Source organism: Rhinoraja longicauda, chromosome 16, assembly GCF_053455715.1.
Source record: "Rhinoraja longicauda isolate Sanriku21f chromosome 16, sRhiLon1.1, whole genome shotgun sequence".
Lineage (NCBI taxonomy): Eukaryota > Metazoa > Chordata > Chondrichthyes > Rajiformes > Arhynchobatidae > Rhinoraja > Rhinoraja longicauda.
The window spans coordinates 1,725,512-1,744,477 of NC_135968.1; the positions used below are offsets into that span (position 1 = coordinate 1,725,512).

General features: G+C 52.9%; 1 protein-coding gene across 1 annotated transcript in view; it reads left to right on the top strand.

The window, feature by feature from the left end:
• Positions 1-8,594: 8,594 nt before the first annotated feature.
• Positions 8,595-18,966, top strand: part of LOC144601310 (uncharacterized) — a 20,542-nt gene continuing 10,170 nt past the window's right edge. Inside the window, exons 1-4 of the mRNA XM_078413348.1 lie at positions 8,595-8,645; positions 12,236-12,567; positions 14,075-14,230; positions 17,552-17,686. Coding sequence (XP_078269474.1) covers positions 12,238-12,567; positions 14,075-14,230; positions 17,552-17,686 — 621 coding nt within the window. The 5' untranslated portion in view covers positions 8,595-8,645; positions 12,236-12,237. The remainder of the gene's footprint in view (positions 8,646-12,235; positions 12,568-14,074; positions 14,231-17,551; positions 17,687-18,966) is intronic.

Below are 18,966 nucleotides of genomic sequence, written 5' to 3' on the forward strand. Positions count from 1 at the left end.
TTAATAAGATTATGAGAGACATAGATAGGGTAGACAGTCAGATCCCTTTCTCCGCGGGTGGAAATGTTAAAGACTTTAAGGTGAAGTGGAAAAGATTTAATAGGAATCCAAGGGGTACCTTTTGCGCACAAAGGATGGTAGGTGCATGGAACCAGCTGCCAGAGGAGGTAGTTGAGTCAGTGAACATTCTGATGTTTGAGGAACAATTAGACATGTACGTGGATAAGCCCGGTTTCGAGTGAAATGGGCCAAACACGGGCAGATGGGACTGGAGTAGCTGGGGCATGTAGGCCAATGTGGGCAAGTTGGGCAGAAGGGCTTGTTTCTCCGCTGTATCGCTCTCTGACTCGTTGACTATATAAATAGAGGGCACGGCGTCAAGGTCGGAGAGGTATATTTTCAAGGAGAAACAATTAGGAACTCACCTATTCCAAAGGCCAATAGAATCGGAAGTGAAGACAGAAATACCATGCTGTCCAGTCTAACGTCAGCTGCAAAATCAGAATATTTCTTCAGCCGTGAACGTGGGATAACCAAGGTGAGAATAGAGATTCATATCACCGGGGCAACCTTCAATTGATGATGATGGGAGGGGCTCTGTCCTGCTGCACGATTGGCTGGTCAACCGGAACCCCGACCGGCGTCAGTTGTGTTTCCGGCCATTTCTCTGGTTCGGGGACCGACTTTCCCCGGTAACGAAATCCGTCTGACAAGTAACATTTTCTAACTAGACCTGGTTAATTCAGTAGGTTACAATTCCGTTGATTTTCACGTCATCTCACTCTTGAGAATTCAGAAGAGATCGGAGTAGAATTAGGCCATTCGGCCCTTCAAGTCTACTCCGCCATTCAATCATGGCTGACATATCGCACCCTCCTAACCCCATTCTCCTGTCTCCTCCCCATAACACCTGACACGCGTACTCATCAAGCATCTACCTATATCTGCCTTAAATATATTCACTGACGTTGCCTCCACAGCTTCTGTGGCAATGAATTCCACATATCCACCACCCTATGAATGAAGAAATTCCTTCCCATCTCCTTCCTAAAAGAGCGTCCTTTAATTCTGAGGCTATGACCTCCAGTCATTGACTCTCACATGAGCGGAAACTTCCACTCTACCCTACCTTTGACTATTCTGTACGTTTCAATGAGGTCTCCCCACCCCCCTAATTCTTCTAAACTACAGCGAGCATAGGCCCAGTGCCGTCAAACGATCGTCATACGTAAACCCATGATTCCCGGGATGATTTTTGTAAACCTCCTCTGGACCCTCTCCAGAGCGAGCACATCCTTCCTCAAATATGGTGCCCAAAATATTCCGAATGCGGCCTAACCTGTGCCTTAAAACACTCAACGTTACATCCCGATTTTTCTATACAAGCTCTCTCGAAATAAATGCGAACATTCCGTTTGATTTCTATACTATTGATTCGACTTACAGATTAACTTTTTGGGGGATCCTGCACGTACCAACACTCCCAAGTCCCTTTGCCCCTGCGATTTCTGGAGTCTGTCACCATGTAGAAAATAGTGCACGCCATTATTCCCACCACCAAAATCCATGACTCCACACATTGCTACATTAGATTCCATCTGCCACTTTTCTGCCCACTCTCCCAACCTGTCCAAGTCCTTCTGCAGAGTCCCTGCATCCTCCACACAACCTGCCCCCCAACTATTTTCATATCATCCGTAACTGGCCACAAAGCCTTCAATCCCCTCGTCCACATCAATAATATACAACGTGAAGAGTAGCGGCCCCAGCACCGACCCTTGCAGGAACTCCGCTAGTCATTGGCAGCCAACCAGAACCCCCCCCCCCCCCCCCCCCCCCCTCCATTCATTGCATCTCTTTGCCCGGTTGACCGGGCTCGACGCGCCCTCTGGCGAGCGCTCACTGCAACAAATACAGCCGGTTTTTGACCGGATCCGCCGTCTCCCTGCTACAGTGTGGGGTTCATGGCACAGAGATACACGGCGGAGTCGGACACAAGAGCCCCGGAGAGAGTTAAATGAGACATCGTCTTGTCTCTCTGCAAATCACCGGAGAATCTCAGCGGGCATTCTGGAGACCGGTCCATCTTTCCTGAGTAATCTATCCTCAGCAAGTATTCAGGAGATTGCCGGCGATGTTGACTATACCAAGATATATATGATGGAGAGCCGGTGTAAACGCAGTTCAGTGTTGTGGGGTCTGTCCTCCTTCAACCAATGATTCGGGTCAGTGAATCCCGCCCCTTCGTTGAGGGGAGACCTGATAGAAGTAAATAAAACTATGAGAGACATAGATAGGGCAGACGGTCAGATCGCTTTCCCCTGGGTGGAAATGCCAAAGACGTTGAGGTGAAGGGGAAAACATTTAATATGAACCTGAGGGATTGCTTGTTCACACAAATGGTGGTGGGTGTATATAACGAGCTGCCAGAAGAGGTAGTTGAGGCGGGGATTTAAGGAACAGTTAGATAGGGACATGAATATGACAGATTTAGAGGGATATGGGTCAGACGTGGGCAGGTGCGACTAGTTTAGCTGGGACAGGTTGGTCTGTGTGGGCAGGATGGGCAGAAGGGCCAGCTTCTACGCTGTATGGCTCTATGGCTCTGACTATATCAAGAGAGTACATTGTTTCAAGGTCAGAGAGGAATATTTTTAAGGAGATATGCGAGGCACGTTGTTTGCAACGGGTGTCTGAAACGCGCTGCCACAGGTGATGGCGGAGGCCGATAAAACCGTCATTGGGTCATACAGTTTTGAAACAGGCACTTCGGCCCATCCTGCCCACACTAACCAACATGTCCCATCTACAGTAGTCCCACTTGCCAGCATCTCACCGATCTCCCTATGAACCTGTCTTATCCATCTACCTGTCTAATTACTTCTTAAACAAAGTTATTGACATTCGAATGAATACATGGATATCTATGGAATGGAAGGATATCGATGGCATGCAGGCAGAGGAGATTGGTATAACTAGGTACCATGTTCTGCGTGGACATTGTGGGCCGAGGGTCCTGTTCCTATGCTGTTTCTATTCGATGTTCTATGTTCCTGCAACAAAGACCAGAATAACTCAACGGCCCAGGTGTCGAGTCCGCTCGACCCATGAGGCACTCGCTCAACAATTAGCGAACTCACCTGCCGCCATTCCGGGAATTAACCTACTAAACCTACGCTGCACGCCCTCAATAGCAAGAATATCCTTCCTCAAATTTGGAGACCAAAACTGCACACAGTACTCCAGGTGCGATCTCACTAGGGCCCTGTACAACTGCAGAAGGACCTCTTTACTCCTATACTCAACTCCTCTTGTTACGAAGGCCAACATTCCATTGGCTTTCTTCACTGCCTGCTGTACCTGCATGCTTCCTTTCAGTGACTGATGCACTAGGACACCCAGATCTCGTTGTACGTCCCCTGTTCCTAACTCGACATCATTCAGATAATACTCTGCCTTCCTATTCTTACCACCAAAGTGGATAACCTCACAGTTATCCACATTAAACTGCATCTGCCATGCATCCGCCCACTCACACAACCTGTCCAAGTCACCCTGCAACCTCATAGCATCTTCCTCACAGTTCACACTACCACCCAGCTTTGTATCATCTGCAAATTTGCTAATGGTACTTTTAATCCCTTCATCCAAGTCATGAATGTATATTGTAAATAGCTGCGGTCCCAGCACCGTGCCTTGCGGTACCCCACTAGTTACTGCCTGCCATTCTGAAAGGAACCCATTTATCCCCACTCTTTGCTTTCTGTCTGTCAACCAATTTTCTATCCATGTCAGTACCCTACCTCCAATACCATGTGCTCTAATTTTGCCCACTAATCTCCTATGTGGAACCTTGTCAAAGGCTTCTGAAAGTCAAGGTATACCACATCCACCGGCTCTCCGCTGTCAATTTTCCTGGTTACATCCTCAAAGAATTCCAGAAGATTAGTCAAGCATGATTTCCCCTTCGTAAATCCATGCTGACTCAGAACAATCCTGCTAATATTATCCAAATGCTCCGCAATTTCGTCTTTTATAATTGACTCCAGCATCTTCCCCACCACTGTTGTCAGACTAACTGGTCTATAATTTCCCGTTTTCTCTCTCCCTCCTTTCTTAAAACGTAGGACAACATTAGCTACCCTCCAATCCACAGGAACTGATCCTGAATCTATAGAACATTGGAAAATGATCACCAATGCGTCCACAATTTCTAGTGCCACCTCCTTAAGTACTCTGGGATGCAGTCCATCAGGCTTTGGGGATTTATCAGCCTTCAGTCCCATCAGTCTACCCAACATCATTTCCTGCCTAATGTGGATTTCCTTCAGTTCCTCCGTCACCCTAGGATCTCCGCCCACTAGAACATCTGGGAGATTGCTTGTATCTTCCTTAGTGAAGCCAGATCCAAAGTACCGGTTCAACTCGTCTGCCATTTCCTTGTTTCCCATAATAAATTCCCCCGCTTCTGTCTTCAAGGGACCCACATTTGCCTTGACTATTTTTTTCCTCTTTACATATCTAAAAAAGCTTTTACTATCCTCCTTTATATTATTGGCTAGTTTACCCTCGTACCTCATCTTTTCTCCCCATATTGCCTTCTTAGTCATCTTCTGTTGCTCTTTAAAAGAGTCCCAATCCTCTGGCTTCCCACTCTTCTTTGCTTTGTTGTACTTCTGCTCTTTTATTTTTATGCTGTCCTTGACTTCCCTTGTCAGCCATGGGTGTCTCTTACTCCACTTGGAATCTTTCCTCCTCTTTGGGATAAATTGATCCTGCAACTTCTGCATTATTCCCAGGAATACCTGCCATTGCTGTTCCACCATCTTCCCTGCGAGGGCCTCCTTCCAGTCAATTCTGGCCAGCTCCTGCCTCATGCCTCTGTAATCCCCTTTGCTATAGTGTAATACTGACACTTCCGATTTACCCTTCTCCCTCTCAATTTGTAGAGTACCCCGACATCGGAGCAACTGGTCACATCTGGGGCCGCTGGCGCCCTGGGTCATATGAGAGGCCGCCTCCCTGCCTCACGATTGGCCGGTTACTCAATATGATGCGCCTCGGCCCCCGACCAGAAGGAGCAGATGTTGAGTGTGTAGGAAGGAACTGCAGATGCTGGTTAACACCGAAGATGGACACAAAGTGCTGGAGGAACTCAGTGGGACAGGCAGCATCTCTGAGGGAGAAGGTAATGTGGATCCATGTGAGGTTATCCACTCTGGTGGCAAGAACAGGAAGGCAGATTATTATCTGAATGGTGTCAGATTAGGAAAAGAGGAGGTGCAACGAGACCTGGGTGTGCCTGTAAACTGAAAGTAAGCACACAGATACGGCAGGCAGTGAAGAAAGCTAATGGCATGTCGGCCTTCATTGCAAGAGGATTTGAGTTTAGGAGCAAGGAGGTCCTACTACAGGTGTACAGGGCCCTGGTGAAACCGCACCCGGAGTACTGTGTGCAATATTGGTCTCCTAATATGAGGAAGGACATTATTGCTCTTGAGGGAGTGCAGCGTAGGTTCACCAGGTTAATTCCCGGGATGGCAGGACTGACATATGTTGAAAGAATGGGTTAGAATTTAAAAGGATGAGAGGGAATCTTATAGAAACATAAAACACTTAAAGGTTTGGACAGGCTAGATGCAGGAAAAATGTTCCCGATTTTGAGGGAGTCCCGACCAAGGGATCACAGTTTAAGAATAAGGGTTAGGCTATTTAATCATAATCATAATTGTATCATAGTTTATTAGCCAAGTATGTTTTGCAACATACGAGGAATTTCACTTGCCATACAGTTATACAAATAAAATGCAACATAACACACAAAATACATTTTAACATGAACATCCACCACAGTGACTCCTCCGCATCCCTCACTGTGATGGAAGGCGAAAACTGGTTCAATCTCTTCCCTTCGTTGTCCTCCAGCGGTCGGGGGCCTCTAACCTTCCCTTGATGGGATAATCTTACTCCCGTAGCTGGTGGCAGGCCTTCCTTGTCAGGGCAATCAAGCTCCTGCATCGGGGGGGGGGGGTGGGGGAGCGGGGGGGGTATCTCAACTCCCCCACGCCGGACGATCGGACACGGGTCGGGGCTATCGAACTTCGAGCGGTTTCTGAGCTTCCCGACGTTCAACCGGAGACTGCGAGCTCCTTGATGTTAAGGTATGCAGGCCATGGTTGGAGTGTCGATCTCATGCAAGGGATCGCTGGCTCTGATGGTAATTCCACGCCCCACGGTGGGCCTCAAAGCCAGTACCGAACTGACCGCCAGCTCCACGATGTTAGGCCGCAGAGGAACCAGAGATACGATCCGTAAAAGATTCGATCTCTGGCAAGGTAGGAGATTGCAAAAAGTTTCCCCCGACACCCCCGCCTACCCCCCTCATAAAACAAACCAGAGAACATTAACACATACTTTCTAAACACATCAAAAATAACAAAATAAAGACAAAACAGACAGCCAGACTGTAGGCAAGGCTGCCACCATGGTGCCACCCGGTGGAAAATAGGTTTGAGATGAGGAAAAACATCTTCACCCAGAGAGTTGTGAATCTGTGGAATTTTCTGTGACAGAAGGCAGTGAAGGCCAATTCACTGGAGGTTTTCAAGAGTTAAATTTAGCTCTTCGGGCTAAAGGAATCAAGGGATATGGGGAATAAGCAGGAACGGGGTACTGATTTTACATGATCATATTAAATGGCGTTGCTGGCTCGAAGGGCCGAATGGCCTACTGATGCACCTATTTTTCTATGTTTCTATGTTAGTTCTCTCCAGAGATGCTGCTGACCCGCTGAATTACTCCAGCTTTTTGTGTCTTTAAACTCATAAAGTCTATGGCTCTAAACACAGTACTGCAATCGAAATTTTCTCTCCTGGGATAAATAAAGTTATATCGTATCCTATCGTAATGTGTAAGAAGGAACTGCAGATGCTGGTTTAAACCGAAGATAGACACAAAATTCTGGAGTAACTGAGCGGGACAGGCAGCATCTCTGGAGAGAACGAATGGCTGCCATTTTGGTTTGCAACCCTTCTTCTGACTGTCAGATAGAGGCGGGGGCAGAAATGGAGGGGAGAAAAAGCCAGGCAAAACAGAGCTGGCAACAGATGACCCAAGAAAGGTTCCGGAGGTCAATGTGCGTAGAACGGAACTGCAGATAAAATTTTCAGATAATCTGAAGAAGGGTCTCCAGCCGAAATGTCACCCATTCCTTCGTTCCAGAGATGCGGCCTGTCCCGCTGAGTTACTCCAACATTTTGTGTCTATCTCCTGGGATAATCTGTTGCCTGCCCTGTTTTGTTCGGCCCTTCCTCAGCTCCAGTCTACCTTCTACCTCTTATCTTTAAATCTGAATCATTAGAAACTTTAGAAACATAGAAAATAGGTGCAGGAGTAGGCATTTTGGCCCATCGAGCCAACACCGCCATTCAATATGATCATGGCTAATCATCTAAAGTCAGTACCCCTTTCCTGCTTTTTCCCCACATCCCTTGATTCCTTACATGAACCCATTCCTTCCCTTTGGAGATGCTGCCTGGCCCACTGAGCATTTTGTGTCTGTCCAGTAATGCACTGAATGGATCCCCATGCCCAAAGATACTTGAGGAACAAGATAGACCACGGTGGTACGTCACGGCGCCATTTTAGTAGGCAGAAATTTGCAGAAACATTTAAAAAGAAAAATAACAAAAATCTGTGAATTGATAGACGAGATACATTCTGCATTTTCAATGGTATCATCACACATACTGTTCCCCCAAAACATTGATTATACTGCAAGAGGCATAACGGATGGCGGGTTTTGCCTACTGCAATGGCTCCTTTGCGTGCTACATTTCAGTATAGGCGATTTCAACGGAGTGGTCCATCTTGTTCTTCTAGTATCTTTGCCCATGCCCTGCCCCAAGGCCAGTACTCTGCCCCCCACCCCCGTTGTCATGGCGCCGCCAGGCCAGCACCCTGCCCCCTCACCCCACCCCGTTGCCATGGCGCCCTCAAGCCAGCACCCTGCTGCCCCCCACAATCCCCGTTGCCGTGCCCCCCCCAGGCCTGCACCCTGCTCCCCGACCACCCCGGTTGCCATGGCGCCCCCAGGCCAACAATCTGCCCCACACACCCCGTTGCCATGATGCCCCCAGGCCAACAACCTGCCACCCACCCCATTCCCATGGCGCCCCCAGGCCAGCACTCTGCCCCCCCACCCCCTCCCCCGTTGCCATTGCACCCCCAGGCCAGCACTCTGCCCCCCCCACGACCCGTTGCCGTGGCACCCACTCACCGTCCATCATATCGCATGTCCCGCCCCCGTTCTACCCCACGTTGCCATGGCGCCCAGGGCCGTCCAATACGTCCGCAAGCTCCGCCCCAGGTCGTCACACCGACCCGCCCCGCTGCCACGGCGCCCCGCCCACCACCAGTCAATCACCGCCTTATGCCCCACCCACACGCACCCTCCCCCCTCCCCGGTTGCATTGACGCCCCGCCGCTGGACGTCACTCCCCAGTCCCCGTCCCCCCCCCCCCCCCCCCCCCCATATTGCCATGGCGCCCCACCCCAGGACGCCACTCCCCCTCCCCCCCCTCCCACTGATGCCGGTGGCGTTGCACACGGTGCACGTCACTGGGCGGAAGCGACCGTCGCTGCGGGTGAGAGGGGCCGCAGACCCGGGCAGGGGCACGGGGGAGGTGTCTGGGGGCAGTGGTAGGGGAAGGGGGAGGGACTGGGGCAGGGGTCTGGGAGCAGTGCCAGGGGTTGTGGACGGGGCGCAGGGGTCTGGGGGCAGTGATAGAGGTTGGGGTCGGGGTCTGGGGGGAGTGCCAGGGGTAGGGGTAGTGTACGGGTCTGGGGGCAGGGGTCTGGGGCTGGGGGCAGTGATAGAGGTAGGGGTCGGAGCCTGGGGGGAGTGCCAGGAGTAGGGGTAGTGTACGGGTCTGGGGGCAGGGGTCTGGGGGCAGGGGTAGAGGTAAGGACAGGGGTCTGGGGGAGTGGTAGAGGTCGGGGCTGGGGTCTGTGGGGAGCGGTCTGGGGCAGGAGTTTGCGGGCAGGGACGGGGGGGACGGGGTGGGGTTCTAGGGGAAAGGGTCTGGGGGGCAGGGGGGAGTGGTAAGGGGTAAGGGAAGGGTGGGGGTCTGGGGTCAGGGGGGAGTGGTAGGCGACTGGGGGAAGTGGGAAGGGTTTGAGGACAGGAGCAGGGTGGAGGGGAGGGCCTAGGATGGTGCCTGACCCACTGTGTTACTCCAGCATTTTGTGTCTGTCTCCAGTAATGCACTGAATACTAGAGGATCAAGATAGACCACGGTGGTACGTCACGGCGCCATTTTAGTAGGCAGAAACTTGCAGAAACATTTCAAAAGAAAAAGAACAAAAATCTGTGAATTGGTAGATGAGATATATTCTGCATTTTAATGGTATCATCACACATACTGTTTCCCCAAAACATTGATTACACTGCGAGAGGCAGAGCGAACTTCGGCTTTTGCCTACTAAAATGGCTCCTTTGCGTACTATATTTTAGTACAGGCGATTTCAACGGAGTGGTCCATCTTGTTCCTCTAGTATCTTTGTCCATGCCCTGCCCCAAGGCCAGCACTCTGCCCCCCTCCCCTCCACCCCTGTTGTCATGGCGCCCCCAGGCCAGCACTCCCCCCCCCCCATTGTCATGGCGCCCCCAGGCCAGCACTCTGCCCGCCCCCCCCGTTCCCATGGCACCCCCAGGCCAGAATTCTGCTCCCCACGCCCCGTTGCCATGGCGCCCACTCACCGTCCATCATATCGCATGTCCCGCCCCCGTTCCACCCCACGTTGCCAAGGCGCCCCGCCCGCTGCACCTCCGCCGGCGGCGCTGCACACGGTACACGTCACTGGGCGGAAGTGACCGTCGCTGCGGGTGAGAGGGGCCGCAGACCCGGGGAGAAGGGGCGAGGGGCACGGGTCTGGGGGGAGTGGTAGGGGTAGTGGACGGGGCAGGGGGAGGGGTCTGGGGCAGGAGTTTGGGGCAGGGGGGAGAGGTAGGGGAAGGGGTGGGGTTCTGGGGGAAGGGGTGGGGTTCTGGGGGAAGGGGGAGGGGCCTGGGGGGAGAGGGATGGGTGTGGGGGCAGGGGGAGTGGTAGGGGTAGGGTCTGGGGAAAGGGGGGGTCTGGGGGAGTGATAGGGGACTGGGGGGAGGGGGTGGTGTCTGGGGGTAGGGGGATTGGTCTGGGGGCAGGAGGGAGTGGTAGGCGTCCGGGGGGAGGGGTCTGGGGCAGGGGCGGGGGGAATGGTAGGGGAAGGGGTGGGGTTCTAGGGGAGGGGTCTGGGGGGAGGGGGATGCGTCTGTGGGCAGAGGGAGTGGTAGGGGTAGGGTCTGGGGGAGTGGTAGGGGACTGGGGGAGGGGGATGGGGTGGGTTCCGGGGGAGTGGTAGGGGAATGGGTGGGGTTTTGGGGGAGGGGTCTGGGGAGGTGTCTGGGGAGAGTGGTGGGGGCCTGGGGGGAGGGGACTGGGGAGAGGGGTAGGGGTCTGGGGGGAGGGGTCTGGGGGCAGGAGCAGGGTGGAGGCGAGGGCCAAGGAACCAGGGTCAGAGCAGAGGGGGGAAGGGGAAGAGTGAGAGGGGAGGTCAGGAAGTTGCGGGCGCCTGGGTCAGTGGGGCGAGGGAGGGGGGACAGTCTGGGGGTGGGTAGTTCAGGGTGCTGGGGGGGGAAGGTGAAGTGGGAGGGACGTGGGTCAGAGGGGAGGGGGGAAGGGGAAGGGTCTGAGTGAGAAAAAGGTCAGGGTCCTTTGCAAAGATACCAGGGGAACAAGGTAGACCACTCGACCTTAATAACCGTAGTATGTCACGGCGCCATTTTAGAAGGCAGAAAGTTGCAGAAACATTTAAAAAGAAAAATAAATAAATAAATAAAATCTGTGAATTGATAGATGAGATATATTCTGCATTTTTATGGTATCATCATACATACTGTTCCCCCAAAACACTGATTACGCTGCGGGAAGCAGAGCGAATGGCGGGTTTTGCTTACTAAAATGGCTCCTTTGCGAACTACACTTCAGTATAGGCGATTTCAACAGAATGGTCCGTCTTGTTCCTCTAGTATCTTTGGTCCTGGTGGAGGGGGGAAGGGTCTGAGAGGGGAGGCCGGGCGGTTGGGGGAGGTCAGGGTCCTGGGGAGTGGGGAAGGGTCTGAGAGGGGAGGTAAGGGTCTGAGAGGAGAGGTCAGGGTCCTGGGGGAGGGGGCAAGAGTCTGAGAGGTGAGGACCGGGTCTGAGAGGGTTGGTCAGGGGGCTCGGGGAGTGGAAAGGGTCAGAGAGGAGAAGGGGGAACCTGGGTCAGAGAGGAGCAGTTGGAGGGCCTGGGGGAACCTGGGTCAGAGGGGAGGGGGTTGAGGGAGAGGACCTGGGTGGTGAGGGTTCTGTGTTGGGGGGGGGGGGGGGGGCAGGGGCCTGGAGGGGTGAAGTGGTTGGTGAAGGTCCTGGGGGAGGGAGAAACCTGGTTCTGAGTGGGGTGGGGAAGCGAGGAGTGGTGGGGTCATGGAGGGTGGAGTGGGTCAGGGGAGAGGGCAGGATAATGGGGTCGAGAGGGAAAGACAATAGGTGCAGGAGGAGGCCATTCGGCCCTTCGAGCCAGCACTGCCATTCAATGTGATCATGGCTGATCATTCTCAATCAGTACCCCGTTCCTGCCTTCTCCCCATACCCCCTGACTCCACTATCCTTAAGAGCTCTATCCAGCTCTCTCTTGAATGCATTCAGAGAATTGGCCTCCACTGCCTTCTGAGGCAGAGAATTCCACAGAAGGCAGATCAGCTGTGATTGAATGACGGAGTAGCTTCGTTTTAGAGACACAACGCGGAAGCAGGCCCTTCGGCCCACCGAGTCCATACCGACTATGGATCCCCACACATGAACACTACCCCACACGCAGTAGGGACAATTTTACATTTTCACCAAGCCAATTAACCCACAACCCTCTACGTCTTTGGAGTGTGAAAGGAAACCGAAGATCTCAAGAGAAAACCCACGCAGGTCGTGGGGAGAACGTGCAAACTCCGTACCGACAGCTTCCATAATCAGGATCGAACCCTGGTCTCCGGCGCTGTGAGGCAGCAGCTCTACCGCTGTGCCACCGTGCTGCGATGGGAGAAGGTGGGAGGGGAAGAGTTCAGTAGGTCCGATGGGCCGAATAGCCCAATTCTGCGCCTGTCACTTGAAAACCCTCCATTAATGTCCCCACCTCTCTCTCTCTCTCTCTCCCTCTGCAGGTATGAAGGCCGAGACCCCCGTGCCGAGGGGCCTGCGGCCCGGCAGCACTCCCGGCCTGGTCAATGAGCTCCTGCGGCCGCTAGTCGTTCGCTGTCCACCGCTGCGCTACGGCGGGGGCCTGGGCAACCGGCTCCTGGAGGCTCGGCCCACCCTCCACGGCCCCTCCACGGCCTCCTCGCTCCCCCTCCACTTCAGCCAGCCCCTCCACTTCCAGCTGTCCTCAGCCCTCACCCCTCCGGCCCACCCGTACCCACACCCAGGGTCCGGGGGAAGCTCGCCGGATGCGGAAAAGACGGAGCCTCCGGAGCGCCGGGATGACAAGACGCCGTTGGTAGGGAGGGAGGAGGGGAGGTGGGGGGGAGGGGAGGGGATGGTCGGAGGGATATTGAATGAGGGAGGGGAGGGGATGGAGATGAGGGGACGGAGGTATGGGGGAGAGGTTCGGAGGGAGGGGCAGTGAAGTTTGAAAGGGGAAGATGCAGGGGGATAGGGTCGTAGGGATGGTTTAAGGGTTAGGGGGCAGAGCGGGAGAGATTCGGAGGTGGGGGGGAAGGTTGAATGGAGAGGGTGGAGGGAAGTGCTGGGGAGGGAGGGACGGTTGGAAGAAGTGGGTCAGAGAGGGGGAACGAGACGGAGGGAAGGAGTGATGGGGTCGGGCAAGCGTCAGTGGGAGGGAGTGGGGGATGTGAGGGTCGGAGAGAGGGAGGGGTTGAGTGTCGACGGAGGGAGGGGGAGGGCATCAGATGGAGAGGTTCTGAGGTATGGGGGGAGAGGTTTGGAAGGAGAGGGAGTGAAGGTGGAGTGGGGGAGAGGAGAGGATCAGAGGGAGGGGTTGGGGGTGGGAGGGGGAGAGAGGTTAGGAGGATCAGAGGGGGTGAGGGAGGGGAAGAGAGTCAGAGATGTAGGGAGGTTGAGGTAAATGGAAGGGGTAAGAAGAGGGGAGAAGTATTGAAAGGGAGAGGGGAAGGGGAGAGGGAGATAGAGGTAACAGAGAGACAGTGAGGTGTCGTGAGTGAGGGAGCGATGTGGAGAGAGGGAAGGAGACAGGGAGATATAAACTGAGATGGAGGGAGAGGAAGAAATCTCGTCAGGAGAATGGGTTATAGGCTAGGATCTAATCCAGAAGGGTCTCGACCCGAAATGTCACCCATTCCTTCTCTCCAGAGATGCTGCCTGTCACGCTGAGTTACTCCATCATTATGTGTCTATCCAGGGGTTCGGTGGGTTTAACAGATCCCTGGAAACATAGAAACATAGAAAATAGGTGCAGGAGGCCATTGACCCTTCATGCCAGCACCGCCATTCATTGTGATCATAGCTGATCATCCACAATCAGTCACCCGTGCCTGCCTTCTCCCCATATCCCTTGATTCCGTTAGCCCCTAGAGCTCTATCTAACTCTATCTTAAATCTATCCAGTGATTTGGCCTCCACTGCCTTATGTGACAGAGAATTCCACAAATTCACAACTCTGGGTGAAAAAGTTTTTTCTCGCCTCTGTTTTAAATGGCCTCCCCTTTATTCCTGGACTGTGGCCCCTGGTTCTGGACTCCCCCAACATTGGGAACATTGTTCCTGCATCTAGCTTGTTTATAATTTTATACGTTTCTATAAGATCCCCTTTCATCCTTCTAAATTCCAGTGAATACAGGCCCAGTCTTTCCTGGAGTGAGTTGCAAGATGAAAGTGTTGTGGAATTTGACAAGTTAGGTGTGGCCTCTGTCCCGACGTGAGCAGAATCGGGTTTGACTTGAGGACGGTAACTTAATTTCCTGATCTTTCCAATATCGTGATCGTATCATTGTGTCCGCTCTCTCTCTCTCTCTCTCTCTCTCGAGGACCCCAATGAGTCGTTCGCGCACCTGCCCATCTACAACCTGTCGGGACAGGACTACGAGGACCTGGCGAAAGCGCGTGGCGACCGTGAGCCCGAGGAGTTCCCGGACGTTCCGGAACCTTCCGCCAGCCAGGACGCGCGCCTCAGAGCGAAGAAGGTGAGTCTGAGGAAGGGTTCCGACAGGCATCAGGCAAAAAGGTATCGAAGTGTGAAAACACCCACCTCCAGATTCAGGGACAGTTTCTTTCCAGCTGTTATCAGGCAACTGAATCATCCTATCACAACCAGAGAGCAGTCCTGAACTACCATCCACCTCTTTGGTGACCCTAGGGGTATCCTTGATCGGACGTTGCTGGTTTTACCTTGCACTAACGTTATTCCCTTATCATGTATCTATACTCTGTAAATGGCTCGATTGTAATCATGTATTGTCTCTCACAAGTTTCAGAGCAGAGTTAGGCCATTCGGCCCATCAAGTCTACTCCGCCATTCAATCGTGGCTGATCTCTGCGTCCTAATCCCATTTCCTGCCTGCTCCCCATGACTCTTGACACCCGTTCTAATCAAGAATATGTCGGTCTCTGCGTTAAAAATATCCACTGACTTGGCCTCCACAGCCCTCTGTGGCAATGATTTTGCATAGATTAACTACCCTCTTGACGAAAGACGTTCCTCCTCCCCTCCTTTCGAAAAGAGGACCCTTTAATTCTGAGGCGATAACCTCTGGTCCTAGACCCTCCCGCCAGTGGAAACATCCTCTCCTCATCCACTCTATCTATGCCTTTCATTATTCCGTAAGTTTCAATGAGGTGTCAACCTTCTAAACTCCAGCGAGTACAGGCCTGGTGCTGTCAAACGCTCATCACGTGCTAACCCACTCATTCCTGGAATCATTCTTGTAAACCTCCTCTGGACCCTCTCCAGAGCCATCTTTCTGCCGACTGGTCAGCACGCAACAAAGGCTTTTCACTGTACACATGGCAATGAACTAAACTGAACAGACCCCGAAACATCACCTATTCCTTTCTGTCCAGAGAAGCTGTCTGACCCGCCGTGTTACTCCGGCATTTTGTGTCCATCTTCGGTGTATATAAGCATCTGCAGTTCCTTCTGCACCGAGGAAGAGCGGGGGGGGACCTTGGTGCGTAAGGGTATGGCGCACGCAGTGAATGGCAGGGAGTGTTGAGCAAACAGAGGGACCTTGGGGCGCAGTGGTGGAGCTGCTGCCTCACGGCGCCAGAGACCCGGGTTCAATCCTGAGTGTGGGTGCCGTCTGTACGGAGTTTGTACGTTCTCCCCGTGACCCGCGTGGGTTTTCACCGGGTGCTCCGGTTTCCTCCCACACTCCAAAGACGTGCGGGTTTGTGGGTTAATTGGCTGCAGTGACATTTGTAAATTGTCATATCATATCATATCATATATATTCAGCGCGGAAACAGGCCTTTTCGGCCCACCAAGTCCGCGCCGCCCAGTGATCCCCGCACATTAACACTATTAACACTATCCTACACACACTAGGGACAATTTTTACATTTTACCCAGCCAATTAACCTACATACCTGTACGTCTTTGGAGCCCTTGAGTGTAGGAGAGCGTTGGTGTACGGGGTAATTGCTGGCCGGCACAAACTCGGTGGGGCAAAGGGCCTGTCTCCACGTTGTATCTCTAAAGCCTAAAGGGTTGGACTCTAGGTTAGAGACCATAGTTTAGTGGTAGCAGTTACGTTTATTGTCACGTGTGCCGAGATACAGTGAAAATAACGTCGTAGACCGATACAGTGTGTAAACAGGCCCTTCGGCCCAACTTGCCCACACCGGCCAGCAATGTCCCAGCTACCCTAGTCCCACTTGCCTGCGCTTGGTCCATAACCCTCCAAACCTTTCCTACCCATGTTCCTGTTGAACTGTTTCTTAAACAAAAAGCTTTATGTTACGTGCTATCCAGTCGGCAGAAAGGCTTGTACATGATTACAATCAGGCCGCCCGTGGTGTACAGATACCTGTACATTTAGTGCAAGGTAAAGCCCAATTAAAGATAGTCCGAGGGTCTCCAATGAGGTTGGTGGGAAGTCAGGACTGCACTCTAGTTGGTGAGAGGATGGTTCAGTTGCCTGACAACAGCTGGGAAGAAACTGTCCCGGAATCTGGAGGTGTGCGTTTTCAAACTTCTGTACCTCTTGCCTGATGAGAGAGGGGAGAAGAGGGAATGACCAGGGGTGAGATTGGTGCTTGATTATGCTGCTGGCCTTGTCGAGGCAGCGTGAGGTATAAATGGAGTCAATGGAAAGCAGGTTGGTTTGTGTGATGGTCTGGGCGGTGTCCACAACTCTCTGCGATTTCTTGCTTTCTTGGGTGGAGCTGTTCCCAAACCATGTTCATAGGTAATGAGAGCAGAATTAGGCCGTTCGGCCCATCACGTCTACTCCGCCATTCAATCACATCTGATCTATCATTCCCTCTTAACCTCATTATCATATCATATCATATATATACAGCCGGAAACAGGCCTTTTCGGCCCTCCAAGTCCGTGCCGCCCAGCGATCCCCGTACATTAACCCTATCCTACACCCACTAGGGACAATTTTTACATTTACCCAGCCAATTAACCTACATACCTGTACGTCTTTGGAGTGTGGGAGGAAACCGAAGATCTCGGAGAAAACCCACGCAGGTCACGGGGAGAACGTACAAACTCCTTACAGTGCAGCACCCGTAGTCAGGATCGAACCTGAGTCTCCGGCGCTGCATTCGCTGTAAAGCAGCAACTCTACCGCTGCGCTACGGTGCCGCCAGTCTGAAGAAGGGTCTCATCCCGAAACGTCACCCATTCCTTCTCTCCTGAGATGCTGCCTGACCTGCTGAGTTACTCCAGCATTTTGTGATTCCTTCGATTTGTACCAGCATCTGCAGTTATTTTCCTATCCTCCTCTCAAAAGGAACGTTCGTTAATTCTGAGGCTCTGACCTCTAGTCGAAAACTCTCCCACTGTTGGAAACATCCCCTCCACATCCATGCTATCCAGGCCTTTCACTCTTCGGTAGGGCGGCACGGTGGCACAGCGGTAGAGTTGCTGCCTTACAGCGAATGCAGCGCCAGAGACTCAGGTTCGATCCCGACTACGGGCGCCGTCTGTACGGAGTTTGTACGTTCTCCCCGTGACCTGCGTGGGTTTTCTCCGAGATCTTCGGTTTCCTCCCACACTCCAAAGACGTACAGGTTTGTAGGTTAATTGACTGGGTAAATGTAAAAATTGTCCCTAGTATGTGTAGGATAGTGTTAATGTGCGGGGATCGCTGGGCGGCGCGGACTCGGTGGGCTGAAGGGCCTGTTTCCGCGCTGTATCTCTAAGTCTAAAAAATCTAAGTTTCAATGAGGTCCCCCCATCATGCTGTGATGCTTCCCAGTGAAATGCCTCATGTCCGCTTCTCAACTCTTTGCTCTCTTTGTTTCTCTCCTCTCCTCTCCTCCTTCCTCCGTAGGAAGCCCTGCTCAACACCGTCTGCTGCTCCCTCCTCGCCGGCCCCAAGTTCACCGATGAAAACGACGACACCCGCCAGAGGCTCCTCCAGCTGGGCCGCGAGATCGCAGAGGAAGATCCCGAGTTCATCCTGAAGGTAGGGCCGGGCCGGGCCCACACTCCGACCGGGAATGTGGGCGGAGGAACGGCTGACGGAGTTTAATCGGGCGGCGCGGCAGTAGAGTTGCTGCCGTGCCAGAGACGCGAGTTCGATCCCGACCGCGGGTGCTGTCTGTGCGGAGTTTGTACGTTCTCCCCGTGACCGCGTAAGTTTTCTCCGAGATCTTCTGTTTCCTCCCACGCTCCAAAGACGTGCAGGTTTGTAGGTTAAGTGGCTTGGTGTAATGTAAATCCTCCCAAATGTGTGTGTGTAGTTCAGTCAGAGGTACAGCGCGGAAACAAGCCCTTCGGCCCACCGGGTCCGCGCCGACCAGCGATCCCCGCACATTGACACTATCCGACACCCACTAGGGACAAATATTTTTACATTTACCAAGCCAATTAGCCTACAAACCTGTACGTCTTTGGAGTGTGGGAGGAAATCGAAGATCTTGGAGAAAAGATCACGGGGAGAACGTACAAACTCCGTACAGACAGCACCCGTAGTCGGGATCGAACCCGGGTGTCCAGCTCTGCGTTCGCTGTAAGGCAGCAACTCTACCACTGCACCACCGTGACCGCCCGTAATGTGCGGGGATCGCTGGCCGGTGCAGACTCGGTGGGCCGAAGGGCCTGTTTCGTCGCTACATCTCTGGACTAAACTAAACTAATCTCGGGGAAAGAGTGAGGTCTGGCACTTTGGGAGGGTCTGAGCTACAGGGAGAGGTTGGGCAGGTCAGGTCAGGACTCCTTGAAGAGCAGGAGGATGAGTGGCGATCTTGAAGAGGTGGACAAAATCGTGAGGCGTTTTTAATTTAGTTTTTGAGTTTTGTTTGTTTTTTAGTTTAGTTTTTTTGGGGTTAGTTTTTGAGGTTAGTATTTGAGGTTTGTTTTATTTTTAGTTTCGTTTTTTCTGAGGTTAGGGTTAGTTTTTTCTTAGTTTGAGGTTAGTTTTTTGAGGTTAGTTTTTTTTTGTTTTGGTTCTTTGGGGTTTGCTTTTGAGTTTCGTTGAACCCTGGGGGAGGGGAGGAGGGGGAAAGAGGGGAGGGGAATGGAGTGAGAGGTGGAGGTGGTGGGATGGGGGGAAATGGAAAATGGGGGTTGGAAGAGGAGGGGGTGGGAGGAGAGGGGGGAGATGAGAGAGAGGGGGAATGAGAGAGGAGGGGGAAGAGAGGGGGATGAGAGAGGGGGGAATGAGAAAATGAGAGAGGGGGAAATGAGAGAGGGGAGGATGAGAGATGGGGCAAATGAGAGGGGAAGGAAATGAGAGAGGGGAGG